Source organism: Pelodiscus sinensis, chromosome 13 (assembly GCF_052426305.1).
Source record: "Pelodiscus sinensis isolate ZL-2025 chromosome 13, ASM5242630v1, whole genome shotgun sequence".
Classification (NCBI taxonomy): Eukaryota; Metazoa; Chordata; order Testudines; family Trionychidae; genus Pelodiscus; species Pelodiscus sinensis.
In genome coordinates this window covers 24722229-24734258 of record NC_143064.1, presented here as the reverse complement: position 1 = coordinate 24734258, position 12030 = coordinate 24722229, and the positions used below count along the sequence as shown (strand labels likewise).

Sequence of the window (12030 nt, the reverse complement as noted above, 5' to 3'; positions counted from 1 at the left end):
GCAGGCTGCTAATAATTACTTAATAACAGCTATATTGATTTGCTGTGTGAAGGCCAAGTATTATTGCTTTGTAAATTATTATAGTCATTTTGAGAGGTGGGAATAGAACCCAGGCTGACAAGCTGATTCCCAGTCTTATGACTAAGCATCAGACTATGGAGCTTTTGGGGCAATGGTTCTATAATCAGTTTCCAAATTTCTAAGAGCAAGAATCTGACAGCAAGTTCTTAATCATCCCAATCAAAAATATGGCACAAGAAATTTATTTCAAAATTGCTCTGATTTTACAGAAGTATTGTGAGTACAGGACAAATTTCTCGGGGAAGGGTAAATGGAATACTAATTGAATATATTGATCAACATATTTATTCTGTTCTAAACATGTTACTGAGTCAAAGTCTGAATATATTGAAAAGAAACCCTTAAAATCTATAAAATCAGTTTTATAATCAAATTATTGACATGATTCTTTTAAACTATACAGTAAAATTCTGAGGCTTCCTAATCTTCTCTTTATCTAATTTTATAGATTATCAAAATAACATTTCATTGACTGAAACCATATTGAGTGAGTCACATTATTTAGGATTGTATAACTCAGAGTAAGAATTATTTTTCAATAGGATCTTTATTATGTGTGTACAATGGGCTTACATTTCACTAGAATAACATATTTTTCATTCAACTTTCCTTGGAAAAACAATGGTTTAAATTAAGGGGGAAAATGTTTTCAAAACTGTAAGTATAGTATAATCCTAAACTTTTTCCCCAAAAGTTTCAGATGTTTCACACAACATCCTTAGAGTGGTCCTTTCCCAAATTCTACACATCTAAATGTCGTGGGGAGATTTTGTTATTTAGTTCTGCACCAACTTTCATTCATAGCTATTTACTAGTCTGCATTGGTTTTGGTGATGGGTTTAAATATGTTTTTACCTCTTTTATTTGGCACTCACATTCAGGTATGGAGAATCTTAAAAAAACAAATATTTTGCATTTCCAGTGTGTCTTTTCTACGAGACAATAACATGCTTTTAAAACTTTAATTAATACTTGCAGATTTTATGGTGGGAGAGACAGATGAACAGAGCAGTGAAGCAATCTGCTCTAGGTAGCACAAGTCAGTGACCAGGCCTAGAGTCAGATCTGCCTCCTACTCTTGTGTTCCGACTACAAGACTTCAACAGCTTTCCCTGAAAATGTATTTATAACAACTGTTAATATATATACTGTACATCCTCAGTTGTAGAAAATAGTCTTTTGGCTGGTGCATTCAGATGAATCATTTCTGGGAAGAGAAGCTAAATAAAAGAGAAATTATACTTGTAGTATGCTTTAGCTGATGCTGTGACAAGACTCACTGCTGGCAGTTTGTATATGTCTCTTCTGACCCTGAATACATTTAAAACAACAATAGATTGTTCTTTATAGCTTTGTTTGACATTCTTTGTTCTTTGTAGAAAACCTACAGCCCAAATACCAGTTCTCACACCATGCCAGGCTTCTGCACTAAACAAAAGTGGCACTTTTCTGATCTTTCTGGTCATTGTAGCTTAAAATTACCATAATTGTGAAATGTACAAAAATACTCTTGAATTAGATAAGAAAATGTAACAATAGTTTCAATTCTGTATGTGTATGAAACAATCCTTCCATTGTTTGGTCTTTCACCTTGACTAATGGGAAGTAGGTTTTGAGGGAGAAGTGGTTGGGGAAAGGTAAAAGTAAGGGTGTATGACCTAGCAGTTATATCAGAAAATGTTCTTTTTACTCCATATTTTACCTAGCACATGGGAGTTCTGATCCTGATGGACATCTGCAGGTGCTGCCATATTAAAAATAATTGTAAGGATTTTGTATTTTGTTCTGTTTAGGGGTGGGAGGGAGAGAGGGAATTAAAAAAAATAGTTAAAGGTTCTGCTAATCTCATTATCTGTTGATTCTTTTCCTAGTTTAGTTGCTCTATAGGAATGTTTAAAATAGCAATTATCCTTTATGTCTGTATTATTTTTTGAAATCATTGAATTTTTTCCATGAGAGAAAGTACTAAATAACATGGAATTGCAACATGTATTACAGAACATAGCTGCTGGCAAGTAACCCAAACAGAGCAGAAGCTGTAGGCCTCATAAAAAAGATTGTGCTTCAGAAGCTGAACTGCCTCCCTATCCCTAAAGGTGTTTCTGTGAGACACGGGTAAATTGCAGTGCATGGGAAGTCTATATAGTCACTGCCCATGCTGTACCTGTTCTGCAACTATACACGGCTTTATTCTTTAATCTTATTAATCAGCACTTTTCAACAAAACTATACATGTAATAAAAAGTTTTCATATTCTTTCTAGACTTGATAAAGAACGCTACATAAAATTTAACTGTCCATAATAACTCTGGCAAACCTTTTGATAAATCTACATATTTATGTATTTAAAAAAAAAACAATTTGTTCCAGATATGCAATGTGCCATTAGGCAAAGCTATAATAGTATTCACTGATTTTTCCCACTGATGTACAATGACTACTGTGATCACTGACAGAAATGTGCACTAAAAGCGTAGATTTTGTGGTTCCACTGAGATAAATAAACATGCTGCAGAAGGGCACAGAATTACTTAACGAAAAACCACTATCAGGCTTATTTATCCAATCAAATCTCTCTCTAAAATACAATTTGTTGGTGATCTGGTCTCTTATACAGAATACAACAACAAAAACCCTAAAGAATTTCCATAAGATTCTTCAGGTCTCTCACGAAAAACTTCCACCACATCAGGTGTGACTGTATAGGCATCTCCCTGGAATTATCCATAGCTGTAAACTCGCTGAGTCTCTTACTTTGTTCAATGCACAGTAGGATGTAAAGGGGTAACCAGTTACGTAGTAAGCATCATTCTTACTGGGTGATGCCTCCTGGTAACCAGTTAACCAGTGGCCCGGCATGGTGCAGTGGGCCTGGCCAAGCCTGAGCAGCCCTTGCCGGTGGTGCAGCAGGCTTGACCTGGCCTGGCTAGAGCTGCCTTCAACATAGTGGGGCTGTTCTAGCCCAGTCAGGCCCACCACTCGGGGGGGGGGGGCTGCTCTGGACCCTGACCACAGTGGTGTTGCACCACATGCAGGGGGCTGCTCCATGGTTAACCACTTAAACATGGTATTTAAGTGGTTAACTTTTTAAATGACAGTTTACATCCCTAATGCACAGCTCCATAGGCTGATCTGGAAGGGGGCCTTTGGACACTTTCTCTAAACACTTAATAAATACTAACAGCACTTGACTCTTTTTGAGTATCTTCTGCCTAGGGACCCCACAGTGCTTTGCAAATATATCTCACACCACCTCCTTCTGAGTTAGGTATCTGCGCCCCCTTTTACAGATGGGGAAACTGAGGCAGGTCAGGGCTCAGTGACCGCCTGAGATCACTAAAGCGAGTCAGGCCCCTAAAATGCTGCAGCACAAGCGCTTCCCCCGTGGAAGGAAGGTAGCTGGACCCCCCCCCCCCCCCGCGGAGCATCCTTCTGCGCAGGGGGGTAGGTCAAGCCTGCGATGCCGCCCACCCCGGCGCCGGGTAGCTGGGTCGCTCTAATAGGGGGGGGGAGGCCGCAGCAGCAGCACCAAGAGCAAAGTCGAGGCCTCCCTGGCGCCGAGATCCGCCTCGGGCGGTTCCCTGCCGGCCCCCGGGAAGAGCCCTGCAGGGAGCCTGTGGGCTGGCCCCGCGCTCCAAGCCAAGGAGTGACGGCGGGCGGAAGGGAAGGGAAGGGAGGGGGGCGGCCCCTTCCTAGCAGAGCAGCGGGGCTACCCGGCGCTGTTTTGCGGCCGCACCGGCAGCGCCCGGACCCGATTGGCTGTTGCGCCACCTGCGGCTCTGGCTGCCGCTGTCAGTTGAGTGGCTGGGTCCCAACATGGCGTCGGCGGCCGCGGGGGCGGCTGCGGGGTCCGGGGCTGGGTCGGGCGGATGGAAATACTGATGACGGTCCGGAGACTCGCCTCCATCTGTACCATGGTGAGTGCGGAGCCGGGGCGGTGGCTGCGGCAGGGCGGGCGGGGCATCCCGGAGGCACCGCTCAAGGGCTCCCTTCCCCAGCCGCTCCCGAGCGGCAGGAGACTCCTGTCCGCCAGGGCCCGCGGCCTGGAGCGGTGGGGCCCTTCCCCCCGGAGCCGCCACTTCTCGCTGTGGTGGGGTCAAGAGATCCCTTCTCCTCCCCCATTAGGCTCCGCTTCCCCCGCCTGGCGTAATAGGGGCCCTTCCTCCTGCAGCGACTACCTCCCAAAAGGCTGCCCTTCCCCCAGGGCCCGCGCCCGGAGAGGTGGGGTCCTTCCCTTGAACCCCCTCAGGCCCCTGGGAACCAAGAGATCCCGCCCCATCCTCAACACTCGCTCCTGGAGCGTCTGCCCAGTCCTTGCCCCATGCCCCATGGGAGTTCTTTACTTCCACACTGCCAGGATCAGGACCTGGCCCCATGCATTCTTCCTGGTATTGGGAAGATTTCCCTTACCTCAGGAGCCAAGTGATCTCTCTTCTAGAAGGGTCGGTATTGAGAATTAAAAACTTGAAAAAAAAACACAGTTTTATCAAAATTTAGAATTTATTAAAATGATTCAAAGCCCTGTATGAGTACTATGATTTATGCATGTTGTTAGTGTGCCTTCATTGTGCCAGGTGCTTTCTGGCCGTACAAGTAGGTATAGTACCTGCCTTCTAGTGTGTGTAGTTAAAAAAAAAAAGTCTTTATAATGCACCATACAGGGACAGCATATTTTTAAACTCGCCCTCATTAATTCAGACTTCCAGCATAGTCTTGCTTCCCTGTAGAGACCATTGAAGTCAATGAGACTTGGTGCAGGATATGTTGGTGGTACTCTGCAGGAATGAGCCCAAATCTTAGTAGTGTTTTGTTTCATAATTAGCAGAAACAAGTCTCCTTTTAATAACCACTTTGTCAGCCTTTGAGTGGTCATGTAGGCCCTGATCCAACATCAACCTTTAAAAGTGTTTAAAAGTGAGGAGGGACAGCCACAGAGAGCATGAGAAAAAGTCAGACTTCACACTTGTTCGCAACCACTGGTCCCAAAAGCAAAATTCCCGTAAATTAGTATAATTGTTTTAAATAAATGTGTAACCTTCCACTCTGGTTAATATAAATAGCATGAGTTTCATCTGTGGTGTTAGTATAGGATTTGTGAGACTGTATAGTAATTAATGACTTTACATTTATTTAGTACCTTTAATAAACTAAAACAGACATAAATTATACACAGTTACCAGTTAATTTACCACTATAAACAGTTGCCTCTGCTTCAACATATTGCTTCTGTTCAACAGCACATAACAATGCTACAATATTTTAGAACTCTTCTTCATGCAGAAAAACCATTTATCCAATTGAAATTATTGCTCAAATTTAGCTTGGCAGTAGTGATGTAAAATCCAGTTTAAAATGATAGCCAGTTAAAGTATATGTTTGACTGGTTAACCAGCCTGCCTGGTAGCACTGCGGATGAGGGGCTGCTGGAGCAGTCCTGTGGCACGGCGCAGGCATGGGGCTGCTCCAGGTGGACTGGGTGCCAGTTAACCAGTTACCCCATTATGCATGTGGGTAAGGCAATGCGTATTGGGTAACCAGTTACCCTTATACATTCCTAGTTGGCAAGATGCAGTTGTATGATTTGGAATTTGACCAGGGCATTCAAGCTAAATTCTCTTGTTCTTCTTATAGTTTGATAGGATCTTAATAATCACAAATTGTCTTGTCAATTTTACATTGCATCAAAACAACAATACATTTAGCAACACAATGATTCTGGGGTATCAATTCAGTGTTGATTTGGTACCATTCTTTTATGTTAGCAACTAGCCAGTTCTGCTTTCTACAGTGTTCAGATGTTTTTGAGGTGGTCTTCTCAAGTATTGACTACCTGGTTTTGCTTAATTTGAGGTGGATCACACTGTAAGATATAGTTGCAGCAATTTAGTGCTAAGAGCATGATTTAACTGAATAATCTCAGATACAAGCTCATTTAAAATTGCACAGGTGCATGCATGGACCTCTGTTTCCCTACCCAAACACAAGTGAAAATAAGTCCATGGGAAGTTGCTGGACTATAGCTTTGATACAAAATTCCCTACTCAGAGCTCCACCTTGCTCATTATTGACTCAGTCCCAGACAGGACTCTGAACAAATTCCCCAGTTCAACAGAGTGAATATCAGAGTAAGAGAATTAAGAGAGCAAATGTAAGGTTGAGTGCTTCCTGTGATCATGCAGCCAACCTCAAGTTATGCGTCCATTATTAATTGGTTTGTTCTTGGTATCTTTGGCCACAAGCATACATGTTTGTATTTGGTTTTATTTCTGTCCTGATTTTGCTTTTGGTTAGCATAATAATATTCATCAGGGACCTGGCCCAGAGAAGCTGCCTCCTCTTTATACCCTCTACTCCTAGGGAGGTGCTGCTCATGTTCAAGGCACTGTGCATTGGAGGAGGTGCTAAGCATAGCAGGTCCAGGTGGTCATGGGTGGAGGGACTGTATGGCACAGTCAACCTGTGAAACTCCTTGCCAGAGGAGGCTGTGAAGGCTAGGACTATAACAGAGTTTAAAAAGAGCTAGATAAATTCATGGAGGTTAGGTCCATAAAGGCTGTTAGGCAGGGGTAAGGAATGGTGCCCCTGGCCTCTTGTTTGTCAAAAGCTGGAGAAGGATGGCAGGAGAAAAATTTCTTGATCATTGTCTTCCGTCTACCCCTTCTGGGGCCACTGTCGGAAGACAGGATACTGGGCTAGATGGACCTTTGGTCTGACCCAGTATGGCCATTCTTATGTTCTTATAGCACGGACCCACCCCAATGTGCTGCCAGTATGTAAACAATGCTCTCACATTGAATGAAGCAGGGTCACCACTCGCTGTGCTATACCCCAATGCTTACTGGTTGGTCCCTCTTTCCAAGGAATGACCTCCTCCGCATCATGTTTCATTGCCCCCATCAAGGCTCACAAATATACCTGGATCTGAGTTCACAAAAAGTTAATCCAGTCTTGCCACACAACCAACGCATGCTGCAGGGGCAAATGCGCTGGTTATAAGCGTATATTTGTGTTTCCAAGAGGAAGTAGGGCATAGGTGTGACATTTTAATAATACTTCACAGGCCCCATAAATCCTAAGGATGTATAAACTATTTAATTACTTAAACAAGGCATGTTAGGAATTAACTTTTCTTTAGGATTCTAAGAATGTGGCACACATTAATTGTTATACATCTTCAAAGTACTCTATAAGCAATCCTCATAACACTTCTGTGATATTATCTATGTTTGATAGACTTGGAAACTAACCACAAGGAAGTTATGACTTGCTAAGAGTCACACATTGAGTCAGTGGTAGAAACAGAGTGCATAGCTCCCAGATTGGAGCTCATAGCTCCCAGTCTCATGTTCATTCTAATAGACAGTGCAATCTTTTAAAAATAAACAGAAGATCAACATTGGTCATTTAAACTCTATCTGTAACATTGAATGCAAATTGCAACCCAACCACCCTCCTTAAAGGGATTCACAAACTTTTTGTGGTGTGAATCACATATCAAGTGTTGGATGGACCCCTCTTGCCTCTGTGTGATCACTATTCTTCCTAGTAACAATTGCCAAATATCCTGTAGCAACGACAGCAATTGCTAACATTACTAACAGATATAAGGACAATATTTAATGTACCGTAACTCCCTTTTATTGTGTTTTATACAGCCAACATCATGTGACTAAACAAAGCCTCACAAACCATTAGCAAGTTATTGGTGGACTATCAATGGCCCACTGGCCAATATCTGTGCTGAGCAGACTTGACTTTCACTGCCTTCTTACCAATAGATGTTTTCGTCACATATTCCATGATTTGTAAATGCCTGTGTTGTTAATTAGGGGAATGCATTGGAGAGGATATTGGTGACATTTCCTACATCTCTTTATGTCCCCTGGACAGACACATGAATCTTGAGCTGAAGTTATTTAAAATTTCATACCTGAGCAGTTCCAGTTCTCTTTGTGCCTAAATCTAGAATTTTGTTAAATCAGATACTGCAACTTTCTAGGAAAAGAAAGATGTTATGAGTCTTCATTACAGACTGATTGAACTGCCAGGAAGTCTCTTTTTTCTGCTAGTCATTAAACTGAGGCTTAACAAAAAAACCTCTGAGTTGGTAATCAGCTTGCTTTATTGCATTATCTGTAGCTTTTGCATTGACACCACTGGGACTGAATACTTTTATAGCAATGAGTGATGAGGCAGGAATCTTGATATTTCTTTTTCTCTGATTTCTGTGATGTGTCTTAACAAAGAGTTCACAGCAATGTTTGTGTAGCACAGTAAGCTAATTAAGGTCACTTCCCCCTGGATCTTCATCTAATAGCTCTTCAAAGCTAGCAAGACATACCTGAGGAACACAAATTCAGCATATATTTATGGCAGTCCTATTTTTGTCCCCCAGATCAGTACAGAATGGGCCTAATTATTATCTATGATGCTGGCAAGAGAGAGGAGTGACTATTGAGCATAGAAAACAACGGCAAGAAATGAAATGAGTATTTTACTATTCATTTTGTTCATTTAACTTGCAAATAAACGTGTTAGTTGCCATGGGGATGTTAAAATGTATGTTATTGAGTAACTTTGTAATTGCTGAAAAATTCAGTGGTTACACAGTGATGTGGGGGCCAGCAGTTGGCTCCCCAGGAGCTGGTGTATACTGGGAGTTGGCTTTTAACCAGCTCCCTGTGCATATTGGCTCCCACAAGGGACCCCCTGCGCTGCTGCCTGTGATAGAGACAGGAACATGGGGTCACACATGGCACCCCAGGAGCCATTGTGTGCTGGGAGCCAGCTCTGTACCAGAAGTAGCAGCACAGGAAAGCAGTTGGCTTCCACCTGCGGCCCTACTCAGGGAGCCAGCTGCTACCCCTGCACTGCTGCCTCTGATACAGAGGCAGCAGCGTGGTGTGGCAGCTAGCTCCTCAGGAGTGGGGCGACAACCTGTGTGTGACAGTGAACATTAACCAAGGCTTATCGGTTAACTGTTTACATGGTTAAACTTTCACATTCCTAGTTGCCATATAAGGCACACGTGATCCACATCAGTGAGGTTTTTTAATTGTCTTGTTTCACTGACAAATATATTGTTAAAATTTTGTTGTACTGGTCACTTTATGGGGATGATAGAACAGTAGATAACTGGGGAATATAGGTCAACTTCCAACTCAGACTTCTGTTTAAGGATGTTAAATATCAAGTAATTTACTAGTTGAGTAGTCAATGCAATTTTCATCAATCACTCATCTAGTCAATAGGCACTTCCACATTCCTCCTTTGAAATGTACAGAGCCCCTACTGGGTCCAGACTCCATGAGGGCGCTTCCACTTTGAAATGCCCCTGCTGGGGCCTTGTACATTTCAAAGGATGAATGCGGAACTCCGCATGCAGCCCGGAACTAGCAGGAAGTCCCGCTGACTCTGGGCTGCATGCAGGTGTGCCACTTTGAAATGTACAAGAGTCCTTAGTGAGCATTTCAAAGCAGCAGCCACGTGGAGCCCAGGTTCCAGTGCAGCATTTCAAACTGCGCAGAGTCCAGGGACAGTTGAGGAGTTCCCTGCTGACCCCGGGCTCCATGCTGCGCTGCCCCTTCGAAATGCTGTGTGGAGCCCGGGGTTAGCTGGGGTCTCCCCAGCTGATCCCGGACTCTGTGCAGTTTGAAATGCTGTGCTGGAACCCAGGATCAGTTGGGGAGTCCACACAGCTGCTGCTTTGAAACACGATGGTGGTGGGGCAACACAGCACAGCTGATTCCAGGCTCAGCTGTGTGGTGTTGCTCCCTTTAAAATGCTGCTTTGGCATTTCAAAGCAGTGCTGCCCCTTTGAAACACCACAGCAGCGTTTCAAAGGGGTAGCACCACAAAGAGCCTGAGCTCAGCTGTGTGGCACTGCTGCTTTGAAATGCCGAGGTACTGTTTCAAAGGGGCAGCACCGCAGAGCTGAGCTGGGGTCAGCTCCTTGCGGCACTGCTTTGAAACACCGAGGAGTCATTTCAAAGTGGCAGTACTGCACGGAGCTTGGTATGGGCTCCGTGCAGTGTTGCGGCTTTGAAGTACCCCTTCTCCTCCCTCCTTTGCTGCCTCTATCTGATAGAGGCAGCAAGGGAGGGGGGAATCGACTAGTCCTTAAATCCTTACTTCTGTTTCCAATTATGTGTTTCTTCTTCAACTGAATCTGAAGTGAAACAAAAAGTTGCTGTTCACTCTTAAGATAAGAGCTCAGCTAGTTAATACTAACATATATTACTGGTTTTAGGGAGGAAAAGTGACTATATGGAGACCTTGGCAAATCATATAGTACATCCTTTCTGGAAGATTTGTACTACTTGCCATTAGTTCTTGAATTTAAAATCACGTTGAATTTAAAAGCTCATGCTTTGTGGAAGTTCCTGTTCTGAGGTGTATCACAAAGTAAGACACAAAGTGGATCAACAAGTTGAGATGGCTAATTTTTTAGTGCACACCTTTCTTAGGGGAGATTTAGCCTTCTCCTCTGTAGCCTCCGAGTGGGTTCTACTCAGTAGGTGATGGTGCTATCTGGTTTTGCTCTAAATTTATGCCATCTGTTCCTCTGGATAAGGAACCAGCTATTACCTCAATTTGGAGAGAATTCCTTTAACTCGGGTGGTTAAAAATTTGCATTTTTGAAGCTGAGGTTTTAGTCCCAGCTCCAAAGAGGTGTATATAATTTATCTAATAATTGCCTTTTAACAATATATAGATCTATTACAGTGGGTGAAATTTGGGAAGCCTATGTAAGGGGAGGCAGCAGCATGGGATGGCAGAGGGCTCCCTGGAAGTGGGATCAGCCCCGCCCCTAGGGACTATCGAATTGTCATATAATATTTTATGCAGTTACGTGACTATTCTGTTACACGGTATCTAACATCCCTACTCTTCACATCGTCCATCCCATCACTCTGAGGTGAGGATTTACAAGTTAGGCCAGTGGATGTCATTTATGTATCCATTGATGCTGAGGCAAGGACAAAAACACTCTTCAGTTGCCTAAGTTGGTGTGGTGTCCTCTGATAGTACAAGAAATTGTAAGAAAGATGATTGAAATCCCATACGTCGAGGAGCATCATCTTGTACCAGTGCTAATACTTTTTCGGTGTCCATAAGCAGGGATTGGGCTGAGCTTCTCAACTGGCCCCTGAATGATTCTGATGGCTCTTCACCAATCATTTGAATTGGTCTGTGGCTAGGAGGTATCTGGTAAATTATTCAGGACTAGCTAAGAGTCTTTGTAATTGGATCATTATGTATTTAACAATTCCATGTTTTCACATAAAAACATGATTTGTTTCTTTTGGATTTATAAATTGTAGCCATAAGATTTTTCTGGGTATATGAACAAGAAAAAATATGCATTGTTCTCTTGGCATTATATGCAAATATGCATTATCATCTTCAGTTCAAACTTAGTAAGTTGAGATAGAGGCACTTACTCTGATTTTGTGTTTTAGTAAGTCAAACCATTGCTTATCGTGCTCTCTTTGTTGTGAAGCACAGAGGGTAGTAACAGTGGTTGAACTCACATAGGAGGAAGAGCAGTAGTTGTTTCTTTCTCCCTCTTGCCCTGAGAAGTCCCAGAGGAACTGTAGTACACATAGAGACAGAGAAAAACAATGGAGTTGAGAAGCATGCATTCCTGAAATGTAGTGGGGTCTTTCAGATTGTAAATAATGCTGTTGCACCATCTCTTTTAGGTGGTGCGGTTTTGAAGCACTTGCCAACAGGGACTGTGTGGATCGTGAGGTATCTTTGGAAGCTTTGCTATATCCCTCTGCAGGGACACTTTTGCAATGAGGGGGATCTTGATATACCCATTATTCTCAAGTTAATCATAGGTTTAAGGATCCAAACCCCTTGGGTGATCTGTGGAGAGGAGCACTGTAACCCTCGCGCAGTGGTACCATGAGGAAAGTGGGAAACATGCATAAACCCACACTG

The 12030-nt window shown here is 43.1% G+C and overlaps 1 protein-coding gene across 4 annotated transcripts in view; it reads left to right on the top strand.

Annotated features, from left to right (window-relative positions):
* Nucleotides 1-3809: 3809 nt before the first annotated feature.
* The window catches only part of LOC102448690 (ubiquitin carboxyl-terminal hydrolase 12-like), a 45116-nt gene continuing 36895 nt past the window's right edge, over nt 3810-12030 (top strand). For 3 of the 4 annotated variants that reach the window (XM_014580124.4, XM_025178024.3, XM_006136174.5), the window contains exon 1: nt 3811-3998. In XM_014580124.4, the coding sequence (XP_014435610.1) occupies nt 3951-3998 (48 nt within the window). In that variant the 5' untranslated portion in view covers nt 3811-3950. Of the gene's footprint in view, nt 3999-12030 lie in introns of all 4 variants that reach the window. The other variant, XM_075940868.2, reaches the window with a different exon arrangement.